The sequence below is a fragment of the Anser cygnoides genome, chromosome 3 (assembly GCF_040182565.1).
Source record: "Anser cygnoides isolate HZ-2024a breed goose chromosome 3, Taihu_goose_T2T_genome, whole genome shotgun sequence".
NCBI lineage: Eukaryota > Metazoa > Chordata > Aves > Anseriformes > Anatidae > Anser > Anser cygnoides.
The window spans coordinates 13423041-13447350 of record NC_089875.1 but is presented as its reverse complement, the minus strand read 5'-3'; the positions used below and the strand labels follow the sequence as shown (position 1 = coordinate 13447350).

At 38.5% G+C, this 24310-nt stretch overlaps 1 protein-coding gene across 5 annotated transcripts in view; it reads right to left on the bottom strand.

Moving 5' to 3' along the window:
- The window catches only part of MAP4K3 (mitogen-activated protein kinase kinase kinase kinase 3), an 82678-nt gene that overhangs the window by 12244 nt on the left and 46124 nt on the right, over positions 1 to 24310 (bottom strand). For 2 of the 5 annotated variants that reach the window (XM_066995478.1, XM_066995481.1), the window contains 13 exons: positions 22430 to 22488; positions 21266 to 21304; positions 20928 to 20981; positions 17424 to 17466; positions 16425 to 16587; positions 15292 to 15401; positions 13488 to 13529; positions 9628 to 9712; positions 8521 to 8600; positions 5857 to 5917; positions 5657 to 5774; positions 3014 to 3072; positions 445 to 548 (listed from right to left, as the gene is read on the bottom strand). In XM_066995478.1, coding sequence (XP_066851579.1) covers positions 445 to 548; positions 3014 to 3072; positions 5657 to 5774; positions 5857 to 5917; positions 8521 to 8600; positions 9628 to 9712; positions 13488 to 13529; positions 15292 to 15401; positions 16425 to 16587; positions 17424 to 17466; positions 20928 to 20981; positions 21266 to 21304; positions 22430 to 22488 — 1017 coding nt within the window. The remainder of the gene's footprint in view (positions 1 to 444; positions 549 to 3013; positions 3073 to 5656; positions 5775 to 5856; positions 5918 to 8520; positions 8601 to 9627; positions 9713 to 13487; positions 13530 to 15291; positions 15402 to 16424; positions 16588 to 17423; positions 17467 to 20927; positions 20982 to 21265; positions 21305 to 22429; positions 22489 to 24310) is intronic. The other 3 variants (XM_066995480.1, XM_066995482.1, XM_066995479.1) reach the window with 2 other exon arrangements.

The window sequence follows — 24310 nt, the reverse complement described above, 5'->3', positions numbered from 1 at the left end:
AAACATTTCTGGGCACCTACAGCATCTCAAAGCACAGAACATTTGGCTACCTTCTCTCTGGTATGGAAGCAAGCCCACTTCTAACCCCTGTTATCTGTCCATTTGGCCTTGCCTCAGTCTGCAAGCCAGAGTTTTCTATTGTGCAACTAAAAGGCAATGCTCATGCAAAGAGGGCTTTGTTCTTCAACTGAAGTGCACCACAAAAGAAAAAACAACATTCCTATATACATTTTGAGTCAGTAAATGCATATTGAAAATAGCTTTTCAAATATCTGCAATGTAATTTAACAGAAATTGTAAGAAAAGTCAATGCATGGTAATAACTAAGTTATTTACTTACATAATGTTATTAAATAACACAGGTAATAGCCAATACTTATTCATAAATCACTACAAGACAAATAGAAATGAACATCGGAGTATTTGATCTTATTGCAGTATTACCTTGATTAACATGAATTTTTGCATTGGTTCAACCCATTCTAACAAAACAATGCTAGACTGTAGTGCTCCACAAAGGTACTTGTGACCTGTGTAGGGATTCCTCACTGCCAAAAAAAGGAAAGATAAGGTACATTAGTATACTAAGCAAATATAAATCATAAACAATTTTCAACTAAATAACAGCCCATACATTTCTGGAAAATATCCCTCCCATCCCTACCCTAACCTTTCAAGAAGGGAAGCTGCTGAGAAGTCAGCATCCATACTTTGAAAATGGTGGCAGTGAGTACGCTGGAGTGGGGGCTGCCTTTCCGTTGGGCATGAACAGCAAGAAGCTGGTGCCAAATAAGCCATAATACACAACTCTCGCAAGAGAGCTGCGGCATGTTTCACCGCTTCAGCTCGAAATAAAGTTGATTTTTGTTTTTTGAAACAGTAGATGGGATTTACTACTTTAGACAATTAATTTAAAAAAGGGGGGGCACAAACATTTGAGGTATCATGCTCTAGCACGGTGGTTTGCTTAAACTCTCTCTAAATTATCATGAGAAGCTATTAAGGAATGGCTTTCTCTTTGAGGCATGGACAATTACCCAGAAGGAACTGAACAGCCACTGTCACTTGAGAACTGCTCAGCTGCCTTTCAAGCACCATAATGCTAAGTCTGAAATCCATGTACTGTATTTCTGATTAGCACTTCTTGACCAGCATGAAATAACAGTTTTAAAGTGGCATCAGTTTCCATTCAACTGCTCCTTTTCCATTTTTTATCAGAGATCAATTTAGAATTGTAAAGAGGACAATAAAGTTGCAAAAATTAGGCACCGTGAAATCTGGAATTTTACAACTTTAATTCTACAGTAATGACAAAATTTCACTCCCTAATGGATATGCTGGCACTGCTTAAGAACAACAAGCGTTACTTTGCACCTTGTACAATTACATCTAAAGACCAGATGTTAACTTGCAGTAAACTAACCATCAGCCAGCCACCAGGCAATTAACAACAGAGTTCAAATAACATGCATCTAACGCAGCACTATCTACATAGATGAAAAATGCTCATGCTACTCCGCTGCCAAGAAAATCCACTCACAATCCACTGGCATCTGAAACACAAAAGCTCAATGTCATTACCCCAAGTTCTCCTTCACCATCAAGTCAAGCCAACTGCAAAAGGCAGCAAACACCCTCAGTAAGGCTGAACTCAGCAGCAGAAACCACAAAACAGGCAATTAGCAACACCTGTAAGCTGGAGAGACAAGACCAGAACTTCTGGTCTTTTTCTGCCTCCTATGGCACTGCTGCTTTCCCCAGGCCAAAGGGATCCTTATGCTGCCAGCAGGAATGAAGACTCAGACTGCACGTAGTAAGCAAGGCAGTAGGTGGGGTCCTGCCTTTTGCAGCTGCCCCTGTTACAACCACAAATTCCCAGTGCCCATCATGCAAGAAGCACTCCAGGCTTATTAGGTTAAGCTGTCCCTGAGCACCACAATGAACTTGCCCTCATCGTGCCAACTCCCACAGCACTCTTGTTAAATTCTGTGCCTGGTACTGTAGAAACCGTAAGATTACAGAGGAGCATACCACCATGTCCCTCATTTAACAAAGAGTTATCTTAAAACAAAGGGGCTCTGAAACGAACTTTAGTGTCAGAAAGCCAACGCTTGTACCTGCTCTGATCCCTGCCTCTCCACACCCCCCAGATGACATCCATACCACAGAGAAGTGAGAGACTGGAAGCTTTCCTTTCAGCATCCATTAACATTCACAGCTTGACTAGACGCCTCAATTAAGGCAAGGCCTGAACGTACACAGTACATATCATTAACACCCTACCACACCCTGAAGGATTTGTATCCCAGAAAGAGACAAGTTTTAACAGGTGAGCTGGGCAAAGAAGTGATAACAAACATAGGATGTTTCAGCAATCCTGGGGAGATTTTCATCAGGATAAGCAACAGATGCTCACCCACCACTGAAAATCTCCCGAATAACTCCTCATACCAAAGACTGGATTATGGAACACCAGATGAAACATTCCCAGGGATAAGAATTTAAGAGATCATCCACAGTTACCTTTCCCCCCTTTAAAACATTCTTAACACACCGCAGCTTTAATTCTTCAGTAGCTGGCACTTTGAAGACACTATGAAGTCTTCAGGGACTGTCCCCAAAGAACTGAAAACATTATTTGCATTTATCATCCAATATAAATCATTGGATCTTCCACTAGGAAGTCAGGTTACTTAACCTGACGGTAACATCTTTAAGTCACTCCATCCATGGAGATTAGGTTCTTCCTGAGGGCTGGCTTAAATTTGACATGCATTTTGCCTCTCTGCATTTTCTTGAGAAATATCTTTATCTTCAAAAACACAGAGAAAAATGGGCAAGTTTTCATTGCCTAAATGCAAGGATTAAGGTGATGAGGTCACTGTCTGCAGATACATAGTTTTGTAATTACAGAAAAGCCTCTTCTCCCTTGACCTCCAAAAACCGACACAGAAATCTTAATACTGCCACCATTTGTACTGCTTATTGGCATTAACTGCAGATCTTTACTTACCAACACAACACTTCTGACACCATTTGGTGTCGGGAATTTTTGTAGACACCGCAAACTTCCTACAAGATAAACACAGAATTATCAATCAACTAAAGCAACTGAATATATTTGCTTTTCAGAATGTTGTTGCTGTGAAAATTGTACTTGTCCCCCAGGAAAGTTACACATTTATTTATCTCTTCTCAAAACAAAATGCCTAGAACACACAGCGTGATCCCTCCATGAAGCACTGAGATGCTGCTCAGTTATCCAGCATTATGAATGCAGTTAGAAGTCAACCTGTAACTTGTTGCATCTTGTGCTGGATGCTAATACAGGTAACGAAATCCATTCTTGTCCCGAGGACATTACAGTTCAAGACAAGACATAGGGACTTGGAATGTGGAAAACTATGTTGGGCTGGATAGCTTGCTGGACTACTGTCCTTGCAAACTCACACCTTAAGTTTTTTATGAAAGCTTTTCATAGGCAACACAGCACGAGTTTCAAGAGCAGGTCTGAAGGAGGACAGGAAGACAGCTTTGCAAGATCTCTCGTGCAGGGGACACTCCCTGAGAAACGATGAAAACAATCACTTGAAAAATTATCAGATAAGCTGGGGAGATGGTGTTATTTGCTGTAAGTGGAAATCAATGCTTCTGAACAGACTAGAAGACTACAGATTGTATGGAGATTGCTCACAGTAGTAGCCTAGATGGTAAAAATAACTAGTTTGACTGATGCTGCAGAAAAGATGGGAATAAGCAAAGTGATAGGTAGATGCTGTGGTCAAAGCTATGAAATAGGAAAGTACTTGCATAGCATTTCAAATGAAGCTGTCCACAAATGACTGGTAATGCAGCAGGACTGAGCAGTGTAAAAACACTTAGCCACACATTTTGGCTGGAGAAGTTATGAAAATCTTGAAAGGACCAACTCAAGGACATGCAAAAGAAAGAAGCTGGACAGGAGACTTACAGCAGACTTATTTTCTACTTCTGAATGCTTGTCTACCAAATATCATACATTGAGCTTAGACCATTTGGCAGACGACCATACTGAACCTCGCATAATGACTTGGAATTTTACTTTGCTTTACATTTTCTCTATAGAAAACTTTGCTTTTACTTTATCTACATTATTCATGTTGTACTCATCACCGTGTTATCTAGGAACTTGCTGCGGAATATACTTCGTGGTCTGATGGGGAAAAAAATTATGCTTTTCTACACACTTCAAATATAATTCTGGTAGTCTGCCTGGCTAATGTTACTACCCTGACGCCTTACAGCCAAAGGATAAAGCAGCAAAATGGATTATCTAAATTAATCTGTCCTGCCTTTGAACGACTAGCTTGGCACTCGCACATTCAGGTTGTGCTGCATTTTTCTTGGGATGTGACAGGACTGGACAGGAAATTTTCTGAGCCTTCTGGAACTTAACTGAGGAGTCATTCCAGGCTGAACATAGTCTGAATTTTTTCTGCACATGATCGTTGTAATAATTATGATCATCAGTCCACTGCTATTAAAATCCTCAAGCCAAAGCCACCCCGACAAAGTTAGTTTGGAAGAGAAAGGAGAAGAACCGTGGTGCATGCACACAGAAGACAACATTTCAAAGTACAAATTATCTCTTAGGTAATATGAATTTAGCCTCTAGGAAGAGCACAATTTTTAGGTAAGTGTTGCACCTATATGTTTGTAGACGACTGAATGAGAAGCCTTTCCTGAATCTGAGAATTAAATGTTAATAGGCTGTCAGCAGAACCAAAGGTAGTCGAGAATCAAGTCTATAACACAATTCGCTAATAAAAAAGCCTATTACTTAAGAAGATGATTAACTACGCCCTCTAAGAACCAGAAGTTTATCTGCAAACTAGATTAATGTTACTATCTCTTCCTCTTGAATTTGAATGGGCTCCTAAGGCTTGTTTGGTAGACACTGTACTCAGTCTCTGGGATTTTGCATGCTCTTCGTGGTAAATAAAGTTGGAGGGACTGCATGTACAATTACTGAAGGCATCTGGGGACACAAATTTCCTTGTAATACCTTCCACCCTCACCTGCAAATGACTTGCCAATGATGAGTGTCAAATCTGTGTTCCACTTCTGTTTTTCCCAGCTTTCAAAACAACCCATCAGCCCATTCCTTTTGCAGTAAGGGTTGCCTTAATCATCTTGCCCCCCTCCTTTTTTTTTTTTTTTTTTTTAAACACAGTAAGGTGGGGAAATGCATTTAAGTGCAACTACTTTTTTTTAATAGAATGGAAACAGAGTGCCCAGAGCTCAAGCAAGTAACTAACATAAGATCACCATTTCTACTTGCCTGAAATATCACAGGTACAATACTAATCTGAGATTGTTTCACAAGGACAATCATGACTTCCCATGCTAGGCTACGCTCAACAAGAGCCATACCCAGAAACAAGAGACTTCCAGACAAGAAGGTAAAATGTACTGAAACTCAGTTCTCTGTTAAGAGTATAGTCACATCTTGATTCACGTAAACTTAGAAGTCTATAACATCCATATGAGTTATTTATGGAAATGTGTGAACATGTGAACAGAGTTCCAAATTATTTGGGATTCCCAGACTTTCACAGGTATACCCTGAACTCTTAGAATTAAGATATTCTGATATTATCTGATGATGCATACTTACCTGGGAAGTATTCGGTCAGGGAGTTTATGTGCTGGAATAGCAACAGGTAACTTTTGCATTTGCCTTGCATAATCAAAGAGTCCTGGCAGATTATGTGAATATAGCTGAGAAGCTTTACCTGGAAATTAGAAAAAAAACACTTCAAATACGAAAACAAATGTATACCAATATTACCACTCACAGGTGGCAGAGCAACTTACCAGATACTGATAACAAACAATTGTTCATGACATATAACCACGTACACCTTCGAGGAAATAGCTGATAGGGAAGAAAAAAATATACATTCAGTTCAATGAACACAAAATATGAGCACACTAACTTGATCAATTAATGTCTGCATAGACAACAGGACAAAACTAATATTGACTTGCTTTTTGTAGCAGAAATTAGCTTAAGCCAAATAATATTTACCTGGATTCCAGAGTTAATTCAGAGTAAATCTTTGGCACACACACTATATTTAACATACACATTAACATTTAGACAATTGGAACATTTTATATTCAGGTCTTCAAGTATACTATAATTAGCCCACAGTGTCATTATAAAGATCAATTCATCCTTTTTCAAAAATTTTAATAACCACCAGCCTTTCTCCTTCAAAGGAGAAACACTTAACAACATAAGCTTCAGTAAACAAAGCATGGTCAATGAACTAAAGCCATCAGTATTCCAAATGTCTTGAAACAATTAGAACTGGCACTTGAAGCGACTCTCCATCTGCATATGGTTACACGTTTCACTGAAGTGATCAAGGAATGCAACAAATGGTCAAGGCAGAATTGTTATTTGTCATATCACTAGACACAATTAATAGAAAGAAGGGTCTGAAACTATCAAGACATCTTTTTAAGAAAAAAGACAAATAAAAAACAGTTTTTTCTTTTTTTCCTCCCTCTCACATAACTTCTGAAGCTTGTTGCCACAAGTGGCCATGGAAAGGGCCAGTATCAACAGTGTAAACGAGGGATTAGACATACTCGTGTCCAACAGGCCCATAAACGGACACAAAGGCAAACAGGCAGGGACGTACCCTCCAACATGCCTGATTCAATGCCTGTAGAGAAGTCCAAGGGGACTGACTGTGAGGGGACATCAGAAAGTGGCTGAGCTCATGGGTGTTTCCTACTGCCGCTGTAGGAAACAGACTACTGCACTAGACAGACCACCCAGCAGGATATATATACATATAAAATTACTCTTAAAAACAAAAACTGATCTCCCTGCTGGTGTATTATAGAGATTTGAACAGACATGTAGATTAACTGGAAGATTTTTCTGTAAGAGTGACAGATCATCCTGAAGCTGTACTGACTTCTGGAAACATGTATTATTTCTGCTTTGTCCATTAGCGGAGTGAAATGAAGTGGAAAATAACCAAGAATACTACTTTTGCTTTTACAGTGAATTGTATCAGACCTAGAAAGTAAACAACAAAGTGAAACACAGGATTCAAAAATACTATTTGAGTTAAAGCCCTATTGACTGTTATCATAAATAAGGATGTAACAAATGGTCAGCACAGTGGGTGCACTTCTATTCCTGAAGTCTCTCATAACCTGAAGACTATTAAAAAATAGCAACACTAACAGCCCGACAGTATCTAAATTTAATTTGCACATTTGATTGATCTTCTGTAGTTGCATAAGCATTCTGTGACTCAGTGGGTTTGGATCTGAGGATTAGAAAAGAACAGCAGTACTTCAAATATGCAGGTTGATTAGGCTGCCACGCATTGCTCCAGTGACACGACTGGCTGTTTTTACTAGCACCTCTTTGTGTCTGCAAGTGCTTATTAAAATACTTAAAACATCATTTGACAATGCACTACAGAACATTGTACTTAAAGAAAACATGGATGGATATGAGAGCATGAGTTTCATTTTAACTATTCTCAATTTTTGCCATTTTTCAAAAACTTCGTTGGTCTGTTCGGCCTGCGGGAATTATTGCATTAGTGATATTCCTCAAGGCATGTTTTACAACTGCAGTGCAGCAGCAGAGAGGTACCTGACCTAAGTTTTAACCAGCTAACTCAAGCACCAGTATGATTATGGGTTACATGGAGCTCAGCGCAAGCTACCTAAGCCTTCTTCTCAACACAACAGACATCTCTACAAAGTCTGGACCCTGGAAAATGAACAAACACCAGTGCCTCCAGCTTACAGTGTGGAGGCTGTCCTTGCAAATTCCTCCATCTTGATGGCAGATGCATAGCTCCCTAAGTTAGGGAGAAGGCAGGAAAGAAAACAAGTCTCTTAGAGATTAACCAAAGAGCTGGAGAAGTCACCATATAGAAAAACCTGCAATTGGCATTTCCCCCTCCCCACTATCCCCTCAAAAAATCACTATTTATCAGATTCTGCAAAGACAGAGTTTTAACTGGGATTCAGTAAGTTGAGTTTCATCAGCAAAACTGTTTTTAAGACTGAAAGAATGGAATCTAGCATTTAAAGGATCTTCTCGCTTCCTTGTAGCTGAAACATAACACTTGATGTAAATATCCTATCTTGTAAAATAAGTAAAAAAAAGAGACCTTCATACATAACATGTCAAGGAAATTCCATACTATTGAACAAATCATTTAACTCCAGGATAATGCAATAAAATGAAGTTCAATGCATTAATATATGCAGGCCTACTACTTAAATATGGTTTAACCTACAAAAAACTATATATGACTGAAATGTATAGTAAACAAGTTAAATCTCAGTGTAACCAGTGTCTATGTAACTGCAGCAAACACAGCTTTTAGAAGCACTATATTACATTAATATGAGTGGCTAAAAACTGTCAAAGATGGTGGTGGGTTTTCTTGCTTCTTTTTTTGTTTTTACAAAAGTATCTAAACAGAAATATACCTGCTCCATTGACGTTTCATGAAGTTCATTGAGGTTCAGTGTGTAAATACCTTCTTCTGCACCAAATATCAAGTATTGATCTGCAAACACAAACAAATCCAGCAATATTGATCTTTTTTTTTTAATTAAGTGTATGCAGTACTTTACCAAACCTTTATCAAAACTAGACTAAAACAATTGCACATGTGGAAATCAACTGACATATGACAGTTATGGTGTCTGAAAATACAACCTCACCAAGGAAGCTTAAATTTATGAAGCTGTTTTAAGACTTCAAAGAGGTTTTTTTGTGACTAACTGGGAAAAAAAAACAGCAGTAATACAACTACAAGAAAGAACTGACTGAAGTATTGACCGGAAAGTTTTCTCGCTACTTGAGGGGTGCATCACTTCTTAAGTATGATTCACCTGTTGTTTATTGCAATTACAATGGAAGTTAATTAATACCCTTGTTTGCATTTGGACAGTCAAACAAGGCAGGCATCTCATATTGAGAAGATGTCAACAGCAAAGACTGACTTTCACAATTTCAGTTTCTAAAAAAGCACTAAGTATTTTTTTGCTTACTGGCTCAGTAGCACGTCTATGTAGCCTATAATCAGAAGGTGAAACTGCAGGTAATATGAGTACAGTGTTACCAATTATCCTTTTCATCAGGCAATTTAATGAAGCACTAAAACGTATGTGAAAATGAAGAGAGATGCACCAAACTAACCTGTACAACCAGGAAGACTTAGGGGAAAAACAAACAATAAGAAAATGATGAAGTAATAAATCTCAAGTAGGACCTCTGGAAGTCAGATTTTTAAAAATACATTAGGAGTGGTATATTTTGGACTACAATGTTGAGAAGAGTTGGGTCACAACCAGAAAGATGTTTCTTTGCCTTTATTTAGCATGTAGTTTATTCTTTTTTAATTAAAGCTGAGAATTGTGCCCCATATACTTCAATATAACTTAAAAAAGAAACACTGTACTTGAGACAACAGTGGTATAATTAAAGAACTGCTTACATAAAGTTACTTTAAAGGGAATAGTCATACTTATCTAAACACTCCTGAAAGCCTATGAGAGGACAAAATAGGTAAAATCAACGTAACATACTACCTCTTGTATCTGGATTTATCCATGATGTTGCACAATGAATTTTTAATGGACAGCCATTGAAAACCTTTGAAAAGCAAGCACCCATCTGTAGAAGTAAAAATAAATTAATAAAAATCTACAACATTTCCAACGGGATTATTTTGATTTTGAAGTATTAACAAGTTAAGAGTAGCTTCATTTGCCACATGGAAAATAATCTCATCCAGACAATATGCTGGCAAATAGAATTTATTATTTATTTTTTTTAAGTGATACTCTGTCTATAAGATCCTTCTGAACAAACATACCAGAATGAGCATTTCTGAAGTAGCTCTTAAATTACTAGTCTACGCATGTACTTACTACACATGTGAGAAACCTGAAAAGGGTTCCTGGTTTCTGTGATTTTAAAAACAGTCTGAAAAGCGAAGTTTTATTCTTGCCATATTTCACAAACATGAAACAAAACTCTAGGACATGCCACAATTAAAATCTTAGTTTTGGATTTCCTATTTGTTGTTCTGAGTTGATTTATTTACAGTACTGATAGGAAAACCTCTGGTAGAAGATTCCATTCCTTGTTTAGCATAATCCAATTAACTTCAGTTTGCCTGCTAAATAAGAGTTTTGCATAGCATATTATAGTCCATCTCTCCATCCTACCCCTAATGAAGCACTAGCACTCGAGGATGTCTATAAAGAATAATTAGTAAATTCTTATCACAATGACTGAAAAGCAGAAGCCAGGGCTTTCTCCATTCTTCCCTGAACATCACAACAACCCATCCTATTTTGTTAGGAAACAGACCTGACTGACAGTACAATAGATAACAGGAACCGATACGGTAGAAACAAGTAGTAAAGTGAAATGCAACTATTTACCAAAAGATGGGCAAACATAAAAGTCACTCCTAAGTAAGTGTTGCCATCCAAATATGAGCAGACATCACCTTTATGCAAAGCTGCATATTCTATAACAGAGCTATGGAATGACGTTTTCACTTTCTGTCAATACTTCGTGAATTATTGACCTGTAAGTGAATTAACAAATAGCTCTCGTGTCAACATTTGAACAATTTACTTCTGCTGAATAAGAAAGTCTGCACAAATTTCAGTACCTTCTGAACGCAGTTTAGTGTAAAAAAGCAAAGAAAATAATTCAGAATTAACTGTTTAAAATTAAAAGCAGCAGAAATTAGACCCCTCTTTGGGCTTTGGACATCCATCTCTTGCATCACTATCATGAAGACCATGACTTGGTCTGTATTTACTAGTGCAAGAGAAAAAAAACAAATCAATTAATGGGAAAAGCAAAATGTGAAAGACCCCATGGCACAAACAAAAGTGGAAAGACCTCAGCACTGCTAGTATTGCTGCAGAAGTCTCAGTACCAAGGAGGGAGCTGGTTGCTCACTAGACAATGAGTTGATCCTTCTGTAGACATAAGAACATAATAAGAGATAAAACACAGATGACAATGCAGGAGAATGAGAAGATACTGATAAAGAGTGACCTCAATGTACACGCAGCTTCCATGGTGTCAAATCCCTTGGCATCAAGGAGTTTGAAGAGGGGAATATGAAGAAAAACAATAAAGGGATTTTTGGAACTGTTTATGGAAGCCTCCTTCCAAGCACGCACGACACTGAAGGCACTCAACCGGAAATTCATCAGATGACACTCGAGGCTCTGATCTCTTGGAGAAAACGAAGCGTTTCTGCTGCTCTGGTCAGCAGCTAGGCAATTCTCCTTGACCCTGTTCCAAGCACTGGAGAGAGATGCTGTGGAGGAAGCCATTGCTCATTGCTAAGACCTAGCTGAGTTCTGCAGCATGAAGATGGCTAAGAAAGAAGGAATGGGTAAAAACCAAACGAGATCGACCATCTTCCTCTGGCCTTTCTCAGCCTTGATCTCTGAGAAGCCTACAGAGCCAAGATGCTGCTATAAATGCTTTAGAACAGTAAACAGAGCCTGAGGGTATCATCTCTAAATAGCAAACAAATCCCAAGGATACAGCTGAGAGTCAAGCAGAAGAAATAATTAAACTGAGTTGGTGGGGCTGAGGGGGAAACAAAAACACAAAATAAAAGGTCAAAGCAAGGCAGCTTGAACTGCCTGCTGCCATGGAGGCATTCAAGTCTGGAAGGAAATTCAGGAGGCAAGGCACCCCCCCTGAGGTAGTACCTAATGCACCTCCCCTGAACTGCAAGCCATCCAAAAATAGCAGGGGGCAGGAAGGGGAGAAAAAAAAAAAAAACCAATAAAAAAACCCATGCACAACCAGAGCAGGTTATTAAGAAATCTGAACCAAGTGTCTCGAGTCACAGACAGCCATGCACAGATACCGTTATAGAGACCCAGAACATCTCGCTACTTTAGAGGGCAGCGAGAAGCAAAACACTTCCTGCCGCTCTGCAGCATACAGATTTGCAACTGATTATTTGGCAGCTGATGGACACAGGAGGTGGAGAGGAGTGTGAAAGTGCCAAATCAGTCTCTAATACTTAACAGGAAGATTAGAAAAAACTGATTATACATAAAAGGCAGGATATGATGAGGGAAGAAGAAGAGAGGGGAAAGTTTCTAACCCTACAAAGGATCCAGCAGAACCACAGAATTAATACCACAAAGATGAGAGAACATGCAGAGGGCAGTCAAACACCAAGGACTCATCCGATCAGCTTCAGAAGTTTTCGTATTCAGTTAGTTTATTTTACAGCTCTGCTATATTGGCAGCTGACAGTCTCTGGATGGCTTGTCCCTGCAGTTTGTAGCAAGAGTACAACATGTATGACTTGACACTTCGGGCTATTAGACTTTCTACCCTCTTTCTCAGTCCCATCACCAATTATCTCATCTCTCCCTCCCCATGATGCGATTCAGTTCTTTTCAGTGCCAGGAGTATTTCAAAATTGCTATCATCCACTAGTCTCACATACACACATCTATGCCATGTATTTAGTTTAGCGCTGAGTTTATTGAAACAGGGTTGACCTCAATAACCAATATTAAACGTATCGAGAATTTGGAGCTTGGGAACAATCCCGTGCATTTATGCAAGATATTACAGTAGTAAGAAAAAGAGGCAGGACTTCTGCCTTATCCATTCCTACTCCCCTAAAATGGTTAGGAAGCAAAAAATATTATCTACCATTGTGCATCCTTGTAGCTATTTCATTTTCTTATGTAAAGATGAGAAACTGATCTGGCTTAGGAGTAATGTACCAAAAGGTTTGTTTAAAAACACCTTCTCTGGCTCCCTGCACAACTACACGAATGCACACTCCAGCATCCGAGGAGGAGAGTGGTAAGGGCAGAAACAAATGGTCAAGAAAAGGGAGAGACTAGCTCTTCTGATGGCAGAGCTGGCTAGAAGCACAATGACAAGTCCACACAGGTATTACAATGAAATTCTACTTTGCTTTACATTATGAAGGTGCACTTATGTGATTGTAGCAAGTTATTTCCAGCACTAAGGCATCTATGAATGCTATGTTCAGAAGTTCCGAAACCTACAGCTGCACAATATGAATTTAGTGCTATGTCTGCAGTTCCTGAGAGGCATCAGCTCCTTACATCCTACAGGGAAAGACTGATCAGTAAGTACCTTCAGTAAACTTTAAATTATTTTATGGTCACAGAACTCTCATTTATATTTAAATGTTGCAAACAAACCAAAAAATTTCCAGAATTTACTTAGCACAAACTCAGCTGTGACTTCTGAAATGCTATACCTGTGGATTAACATTTCCAAGAGATATTTTTACACTTTTTTTTTTAATTTTAAATACAACAAATACTCAGAAAGTATACTTTCTCAGCTTTAGTAAGAAAACACATCCTGCCTTAAAGATACATTTCTATGTCTCAGTAATACTCACATGTACTTTAGGTGTGGGAGGAAGGCCATTACTAATTGGTTTCTAGAAAATAAAAGGTAAAAAACTGTTTAAACTCACAAGTGCACATATGCATGGACATGCATATTGTCTCCCCACACTACAGCAAAACCATGATATAAATGTATATTAAAGATGTACACTGCTCTTAAAAGCAGTTAGTGAATAATCAAGCATAATTACATTAACAGAAAATAAAAAGCCTGTATCTGTATCTACATAAATACATATAAAGCCCTCCCCGTAGATTTTTTTTAGACAATAAAGATTTCTGTTGCATATTTGTAACAGAAGGCACCAGGTACCTTCTGGGACACATCACTGTGTTCAGTGTCACATACCAGAGCTGAAATCCATGGCAGAGCTTTGTCTACACTCCTGTTTTTGAGCATGACGTTAGGCTACAGACTTTCCTTCTAACCTACACTTCCTTATTTCCATACAATTTTGCTAACCACACCTCCCCTACTGACCACACACCCCAAACCGGGAGTATCATCTCCCTTTGTTAAAACCTCTACTATTATTCCTTAGTATCTCCTCATTGAATGTCTGCATAATCTCTTACACAGCATTCTCACGTTATGATGCTTGAAAGAATGTTATATCCAGTAATTTAAGCAATATTCTAGCAATTGTTCAACTGTTCAATACTTCAAGCAGTGTTAAGCTCTATCAACTGGTACTAAACTCATTGTTCTGTATTAACATCAATTCCTTCTAGTAACAACACTTCTGAAGACATAGGTTTTTACAAAAACACTGGAAACTTTAAACATCCAATTTAAAAGGCCAGGTTCAAAGCAGTTCAGGAAATTATACTGTCTGAAGTATTACCTGTATTGCCAGCAGTTCCTTAAAACAAAAATGTTCACTAGGTTTCTGACCTATTTCTTCTTCACTTCTCTCAAAAGCACTACATTTCAGTCTCAGAAGAAGCCACCAAAAGGTGCAGTTTCAGTTTTTCTGAAACAGGGAAACCTGAACAAGCTTCCCACTCTTTTATCTCATATTCCCACTTCCACTTTTACATAATAGTAATGGAGTGACCACTCTGGAAGCCATGTGCTGGTTTGATCGAAAGAAAAAAACAACTCACTTGGAAAAAGAGGAAGGGATGAGGAATATTCCCTTTCTTCAGCCCACAGCTGGTTCAGATGGTATATAATCGCATTCTCTCCAAGAAGGCAACTTCACATGAATATACACAGCTCAAGTTTGACACTGCACCTAAGCTACTAAACCCTGAAACTTAGTGCTCCAAATGCCAGTAGGCAAGCAGCTCAGGTATCTGTACAACCCTCTCCAGATTTAAGTTCTTCTTCTTTTCCCCCCTGAACACCCAAAATGCTGTATGCATGCACTGGGAGAACTCATTTGGGAACAGCCCTGATGCTGTTCCTTTCTGGGATCAGCCAAATCCTCCAGCAAGCCATCAGGTGGCAGCATATTCCTTAATTTCCTCATTTGCTTATGTAGTCATTACTCAGTACAGCACATTACATCTCTTGCAAGAGCTCCCTCTCATTACACGTCTTTCAAATATGTGAATGTAAGCAAGCCTTGTATACCCACGATTATTTTAGTTTCTATTGACAAATACTGACTCAAACTTCAGCATAAGACTGTATCACAACTAGATGATCTAGCAAAAATGTGCTTTGAATCAAGTAAACAAGATGCCATCCAACATTATTTCTACTCTAAAAGGCATACTTGCTCCTTTCCGTTGCTCATTTAAAGCAGCTGAGACATTAGAATAACATCTAGAAGCTTAAATACCCACCAGTATTTCTTTCTTTTCTTTCCTTGAAAAATTAGTGTCTCTATCTTCATTCTGTTGATGTGGTGATCCCTCTCTTTCACCATTTAATTGTACGGAAGTGAAGCCATTACCTAAAGAAATTCAGATTTAAAAATGTGTTCTTCTACCTTAAACTGAAGAGTAGTCTAGCCTAAGAACAGTTTTGAAGGGCCAAAATTTCTGGATGTGTCATTTCCATTAATGCAAGAACATGGTCCAATACCGTATTTCTAAAGCATACATGTTCCCCACACATGCACACACAACCATCTATAAAGCCACATGCAATCTCAGCCCATGGTGTTTGGTAATTAAGGTAACAAAGCCAGTGTGGACAGAGAAAGGGATGCAGTCGTGGTTAGAAGGAAAAATGTTCTTAAAATATCTAAAGAACAAGTAGCCTGGATATAGCTAACAATTCAATTACTGACTTTTAGTTAGTAGCCTCAAGGCATTCCTCAGCACTAGATACTTGAGTGTTACAGCGAAAGACTTAACAACTGCAGTAATAAAGATATAGCAAGGAAGATCTAGTGAGATATTAAATAAGAGTCAGACAGCAAACTTGCTTAAAACAAGCCAGTCTAGTACAGCACTCAAAGCATTAGACCTTAACAAAAGCATCAAAGGAACAGCCTGAGCAAGCAGCAAATAAGCACTATTACCTGGTATACTGCCTAACCCTGTTCACTACATATAAAAATTGAACTTTGAAAGCAAAACTATATTCTTGACATGTTTACAGATACCAAATTACCATAACAGTTGACACACAGGGCAAGAATCTGAAACTTACACACACAAAAGTTTTTATTACCTGTGACAATCTCGGTATACTACATTACGAGCACGTTGCTTAGAAAAGGAACTATGTCACCACTGACATCAGCAAGGAATCCTGTCAGTGGCTTTACTTGTAAGTACATTTTACCCTCCTAAGAGTTTGTGTGCTTTTTTTTTTTTTTTTTTTTAATTCTAATGCACCTTCAGTTACTCACCCACTACAAAAACACCCACCCACCCAGCATGTTTTAATGTGTGCATAGATGTAGAAATGAAATCACATCAGATTATCTAAGCAATACCTCCTGTACACTTCTTGATGTAACTCTTACCTAAAACGTTAGATTTCTGTGGAGGTAACCGTGGTGGGGGTGGTCTGGGTGGAACCTGAGATGCAGATTTTGCTGGACTCTCGGACGTTGGGCATCTCTTGATTGTCCCTTGATTATCATTTTCAGAAGAGTGAGTTTCTTGGGGGATAAAGATGGATTTAGGCTGAAAAGACATAGTCGTAATAAATACATAATAAAAAAGACTCAAATACATAATAGAAAAAGACTTCTGGTGAGAAAGACATTAAGTATTAGGATCTTGGAATTTTCACAAGTAAATCGATTAAGTAACATGTTTTGCTATGAAGATTTCTTTTTTAAAGAAACACACTAAAAGGAAATGGATAGTAATAAAGAAAAATCTTGTCATGACAAAAAAATCAAATTCAAAATTATATTCAAGTTATGCACTAAACAATTATTGGACATACGGAAATGTCACTGTTCATGACTACTGATAACCAAACCAGACATCTAGGTAGAAACTAGGGAATGTACAATGACACAGCCAGAGATTTATGTAAAGAACCCCAAATAGGGAGTGCAGTCACAAAGGACAACATTGTTTAGACACTGGCTGCACTAAAGCTGCTTGTAAAATCCTTTTCAGTTATACAAAGATAATTAGGGAAGCACAGTGAGTAATCAAACCTGAAGTTTTTGCCTAGCCAACTGATAGCAATCTGACAATTTTTTTTTCTTTTTTAATTCTTTAATTTAATTCTTTAATTTAATTAATATTTTTTAATTCTAGGCACATCTCTAAAGATCACCACTCGTGTACCATACAGTGCAAGACTTTATGCGCATTTGCTAGGCTGTGAACATATGGGTCAGCCCCCCCCTCCCCCCCCAAGAACACACACTTGACTTAAAACTTGATTCTAGTCCTCAAGTCACGGTTCACCTCAGAGAACCATCAGCATTTCTTCATTTATTTATTTATTTATTTTTAAAGGCTTCCCTTTTATTCTGGGCAACAAAATCCCCCTCACTTACCTTTGGTGGTAAAGGAGGTGGTACTTTAGGTTTCATAGTGGCACTGTAAAGAAAAGAAACACGACAGGTTGCGCTGTCTGGTATAGTTCTTTGAATTTCATATTGCAGTGATTAGGATACAGGATTCTATAAATTCTACCCAAATAACTCCTATACATACACCATTAACTTGTAAACAGCACTATTATATCAAAATAACTGCATTGTACTTGAATACCTTCAAACATGTTTCTTATTGTTGTGTGTACCACGTATACTACCAGAAAACTCAAGCATCACAGATCCTTGAGAGCACAAATGACATGAACTGATTTGTTGGACATGCTTGTGTGGAAAAAAGCAAGGAGATGCAGAGCAGGCCAGATATTTACTCTGTTGAGAGGAAAAAAGTTTGGGATATCAGTAAGCTTTTCTAGAGAGCCATTTGTAAATACCTAAAGCAATGGGGAGTTAAAACTGATGAATACTGTTCCTTGAAAAAAATTACCACAAACTTTTCAGAACAGCCTTACAAATGAAAGTGAAGAAAAAAATGCAATGTACAGCTAACCTACTGTTTCTTTCCCCGCTCCCCTCCTTCTTACACGAGTTTCTTTTTTCACGTTAAGTCTTTTGGGAAATATATATATAACTTAATCATTCAGCAGGTTGGCTCAACAGTACAAGGTAGCATGAAACAAGAAAGCTGAAGCATCAGGAGTATTCTTCTGTTGGTTTTGCATTTTAAAAAATACGCTGTATTTTTCTTAAATCTTAATTTCCTAGAATTTTGATGTTTTTTTTTTTTTACAAACTTTTGCACTGTCCTGTTTCCTAACCTTTTGGAACAGAAAATTATTTCCATTAAATAAATCAGGAACACAGCTGTGAAAACTTGACATTCTTGCACAATATTTTGCCTATTTTTAAATTACGTTCCAAAGTTTCAGGAGAATATCCAAGTAGTAAGATTATCAGTTTGCTTGTTTACAGCTCAACAGCTTGCCTGCTTTGCATTATTCTTCTCAGGAGTTTCCGTTCTAGCATCTTATCACCTGCTTTTATTTTAGAGAAGCTGGAAGAGACTTCTGAGAACAGGCTACCCTGTGACAGGTACTTCAGTCACAATGAAGGTGGCTATCACCTTGAGCAGGGGACCAAGCTCAAATCTTCAGAGTCACAGGTGTCCAAGCTCCACTCTGTTTCATTCACATCCTTCTCTGCATTTCGGACAGCCACCACAGTGTTACTGGGCAGTCAAACCCAGTTTAAAAAAAAAAGTCAAAGCTTTTGCCAAATATGATAGATGTTTGTACAAAGGACCTTGTGCCCTGGTTTCGACAGCAAAGTGCATGTGCACTTTGATCACACAGGACAGTGCATCAAAATTTTCTGCCTTCTCAACTTGCATAACCAGGAAGTTCAAGCATCACCAGATTAGCTGCGTGCAAGAGGAAAAAGAAGTATCAAAGCAACCAAAATCCTTAAATGAAGAGAGAGAATTCTGTACTATTCCCTGCAGTGTGTGTATTCTCTGCTGCTATGAATCATCCAGCTTTGGAGTCATGCAGTGGCATCAGTTTGGAGTGGTGAGGGGACAGCTGCTTCATTGTTTGTGTTCTGGATCTGAGGGAAGAAGCTATCAATGTCACATGTGCTCTTCAACTGCAGCTCCATCTCACAGAATATAAAGCAAAGAAGAGCCCTGAATCTTCAGTGGGCTCCAGAGAAAGCTATGAGAGACTGAGCTGATAACACCGCAGCAGAGCTTTGGGCTCGAACAGATACCAAGAGAAGACAGGCGCATGCAGAACCCATCTGAGTCAAGGTTGAGGCATCTGAGGCTTATCGCTGTGCTAACAGGAAAATTTTAGGCCCTCTCAGTAGAAAAAGAATACTGGGGATAAAATGCGAGAAGACACAAAACTCCCAAGACATTTTCGTACCACCAGCTGTGACTGTCTTTAGGGTCAGACAAATCAGAACCTCTCTGGAAGCTATGGGGTGCTTTTTTGGTCCCAGAACATGACTGAAGTAGATGATACTAGCTGCAAACAGAGCAAGAAGGGGGGGGGGGGGGGGGGGAGGAAACAAAGCAAAAATGAACTTGGACACAGCCGTATACAAGAAACATCTAGAGATTAATACAGATGGAAGAATCAAGCTGAACTGGCTCACAGCAGTGCAGATATCCAGAGTATCTTCGGTGAAGACCAGAGTAGATCTGGCAGTATGGAGCTATAGGGGACCGTTTCATCCTACAGTGAAGGAAGCCTGATTTATCATCAGCAAGGTCTATGCAGTTATGAGCAAAGGAGGCTCTTAGATTGGTCCAAACGCAGGAGAATAGATCAATGAGTGGTGTTATCCCTCTCTTCCCCTTGAAGATAATACTTGGAAGTTTCATATTGTTGACAAACAGTGTAATTGATCGTGTCTTTATACAGCCACTTAATGAAATATGAAGAATTTCTCCAGGAATTAGCAAGGGAAAAATGCCTGCTAAAACTGACTAAAATCATTTTTCTTCTGTAAATGTCACTTGCACCAAACAGCAAACAGACTTGTGTTTTGAGAAGCTGATCATTAATTGATGCAAGTTTACAGTACTGTCACCTAGCTGACATCAGACACTATAAAGATCAGTAGCCTTACCCTTCTTCAAGAGGGCTGTCCCTCACGTTCACTGAGGTGATAGAAGTCCTACCTTTGTTACAAGGGGACAAGAGTAAAATACCTCAAGAAAAGAAATACAAAGATACTTGCTTCTCTGGAAAGGGGTAAATAGTCCAGTGATAGAGAATGCATGTTTTACAGGTTTCTGGTATGAAGCAACAGCTTTCAATTATCCATTAACAGGAAACTAAACAAGGAATCTGTCTCAACGGCATCTTTTTTTTTCTGTCTTTACATCGGATTTATTTAAGAATGTAAATTTCCACATACTTGCTGTGTGTTGGAAATTTTTTCAGTGCTCATCTGTCAAGTGAAAACGCCCCCAAATACTTGTATCAGTTGAATTAAATCTGAGCATAATTACTTTAACCTATGCCTATCAACACTGCCTTAGCAGTCACAAGAAGCTGGTGTTCTCTGTTCCAACATCCTCAAACACCTAAATAAGCATTCTCCTGGCTGAGAATACGGACAAAAACTCAAGTCATCTAGAGAGGATGGTAACACATTTCTTACGTATTTTTTTCTTTACGAGCTTTACATAGTCATCACTTCTAAAAGACATATCCAGGACAGGGGTGAGATAATTTACTGTCTCAATAGAAGTACACAGATTTTGTTCAAAAATAGAAAACAAAAAGGCAACTATATCATGTGAGGAACAAGATTTTTCCCCTTAATTTATTACAAGTTTATCAGCACAATAAGCAAAATTTTGGTGATGTAACCTAGGAAAAACATTAAACATGTATGTTGAATTCAGCATTTTATTATTTTTTCTTCTATTCAAGTATCAGGTTTTTTATATATATATATATATATATATTTTTTTTTTACAAGAGGACTTACTGTTTAGCATCATCGTCTGCATCATCATCATCTTCTAAATGTGCCACATGTCCCCTAAGAAAATGAACAAGGTACTATGGCTGAGTGAGTTGTAATAAAATTATTTGGATACTGAAAAAATAAAGAGATTAAAGGGCTACTACCCCTTTTACAGACTATTGTCTTTTAGCTTTTTATCATCATTATTATTCTTTAAAGCACAGCTGTATTCCAGACAACTAGGCCTCTCCCTTATCTTGGCACATACAGGGACAAACAAGAACTAGTTGAGACAGACAGAAGAAATCAATGTGCAAATGACTTTGAAACACACAAGAGGAAAAAAAGAATAGAATTACCGCTGATGCAGTTCTTCTTCAACTGATTTTAAGAGACTCCTTCAGCATTAAATAAGAATAAGAAGACAGTTTAATTGTGGCACACAATCTTAATTATCAAAAGCCAAGGCAAATGCTCCCATGATTCTATCAGCAAATAACGTAAAGCATATTATTTTAGCTAGCTTTCAGAACATGAATCAAACATCTACATACAAACAAACAGCGCTGCATTTTTCCAAGTTACACAGTACACTTCCATTTGCATTTATTAATGTATTGCTATTAAGCACAGTGGCCCTTGTTCCTTGCATTGTAAAACAAGGGCTCTTTTAGCTTGATCAAATTTAAAAGAAAACCACACTAATCAAGAAAATCAGCAGCATTAAAAAAAGCTGAAGTAACATGAGCATTCAACTACTGCTGGAATAGATTCATTGTTTTGTGTCTTTGAAAACACAGACAGAAGAATAACAGGTGAAATGCAGGAATAGGAAACAACAGGATTTCTAAAGATATTGGTATACAGATTTTCCTAATCTATAAAAGATAGTAAAAAACCAGCATGCTTTATGCTTAGATTTCCTGCATTTTTAAAATATGATTTGATTTAGCAATGCAAAGGTAAGCATCCTAATTCTGACATGCATAAATGGAAATTAAGAAACTGGGTGGAAAGGAATGATATCTTTGAAAACTATTTCACATGACTAATACAAGAAAATTATTAAATCTATAAAGTTAAATGTTTTTGAAACAGTTAAATTTTACTTTTCAAAGCCTCTATAATTGAACGCTCCTCATGTCCTATAACACTAGGAAGGGTTTCATATAGGAACTTCAAAGAAGAGCAGTGGTACTCACTAGATGGGGTAAAATTGTGCTCTGTAACATATACCATGCAGAACATTTTGTTAACAAGCAGACCAAGATAACAGCTCTTGAAAGGAGACTCACAGCACCATATAGACAGTACTATCGACATTGCCTCAAATACTGAAAAGTGCTGTAATTCTGTATCAATTACTAATATTGTATAAATAGTGACTTTGGAATCATAACTGATATATGCTTGACATTTTACTACATCCATTTCAATTGATGTGTTTAAAGACACATTTGTGAACTTATATTAAAACAGCCTTGAATGAATATACATGACAGAAAATGCCATTGCTTACTCACTTATTTGCACCCAAGAAGTAGCCACCCTGAGGACCATGACCATATTCTAGCTGTAGATCCTAAAATACAAGAGAATGAATCTTTAAGATGAACAGGTGAGCAAACACATACCCCACATCGAATTGCTGTTACCCCTCTCTGTAACACCTGAGCTACCGCACAAACTAGTTCCTCTGGCCTCTAACACCACTCTCAAGCCCACCACACCTGAAAATCTCCTCTGCCAGTTTGCTGCACCTCTAATTCCTTTTAAAACTCTGTCATTAGCTTCTTCCTTAGCCTCACAGATCCTTTCCTCAAATAAGTCAGCTGCAGAAAAGGAAATAAAAAAACAAAAAGGACTTTGTGATGGATCAAGCCCCATCAAATTGATCACACTAGTTTTTACAGAAGCTAGCCATCCCTCTTTGGCACATTAAGAGTATTCCTTTCAGATGGGGAGTTCTTCTGGCAGAGAGCCTGAAATGCCTTTAGCACATGGCGATGTTAAAGAAATAAGCAGAGAAGACACTAAAAGGTTTTTTTATAGCTCTGGTTATCCAATATATATTTGAGGGATAACTCTATGTTCTTATGTATATTTTAACAATATCTTTTATATCAAAAAGAAAAATACAGCATTAACAGAACAGGCGGCAAAGTAAAGCACTCAAGCTATCTCAGAGGGCTGGCTACTCAGAAAAAGGAGTGCCAACAGGCCTCAGACACTACTATTCAATGGATGCCGTATGGCATACAAATTTAATTCATTAATGGGAATAAAGAGACCATACTGAGGCACCAACAATTCCGTATCTGCCAGGAGGATACTGCTATAATCAAATGGTATTGGCTTCTTCAGATGGATCACAATCTGAGAAATCTGCACATAAACTTGCTTCCCGAAATACTGTGCGTGTTCACCAGGAGAAATTAGTAGTTTATCACCTAAGTTAGTGACAAGTGAAGCTACACTGCTCCCCCCTAGGCAACATTTTAACGGTCTTGTAATATCTTCTGTAGAACAGGCCTCTTTTGGCTGCAGCCTGTATCAAAACCATGCCATCCTTCAGAAAAGTGCCCAGACAGCCACGCTGCAGGAACGTGGACTAGACAACGACAACTCATGGGGCTGATCTCACAAAGGCTGTTTTTAAGAATCAGGGGAGAAAGGGGGAGATGTCTCCTACATGATTTTCCAGCGCTCCCAGATACCAAAGCACAAGCCACCACAAGCTTTCAGTCCCAGACTGAAGGGCAATCACTTCACACAAAGCTATAAAAGATTGTTTTCTGCTTGGCAAGGAGTTCCAGGTTTTGTTTACTGCACCCTCAACTCTACTCTGTAAAGGTAAGTGGTAGTTTCCACATGGGTGTTTCTACCACAGCTGTCAGTACCATTTGATTGCTTCAATGACCTTTCATATTTTCCCAAGACAAGCGAGATATTGTGGAAACAAACAACACGTAACTGATACGATGTAAAAAGGTAGAGATCAGAGGGTTGTACAAAAATTGCAATGGCAAGCCCGAAGCTGGCATTTCCTGAACCTTGGAGAGACTGACTTGTCAGCCTTAGTATGAGTTTATTACACACCTCTTTCCAGAATTAAAGAAACCCCGAACCACCAACAAACCCTACCCACTCCCATGGAAAAATGAGGTGACAGGAATGAAGGGCTCTCAAATGGCCGTGCAGGTGGAAAGCTTGCCTTCCTCCACGGCCATGTCTCAGGCTCCATGAGGTAGCAGGTGGAAGGGGTTAGACCTCAGTCATGGGTATCATTGATGCTTTCTGCTATCCTTATCTTCCTTCTCCACAGTTTCATTCTATTCCTGTACCCCAACAGCTCGCTCAGTGAATCTCCCTCCCCTGTGAAAGGCCATCCTAAGCCCTCTGCA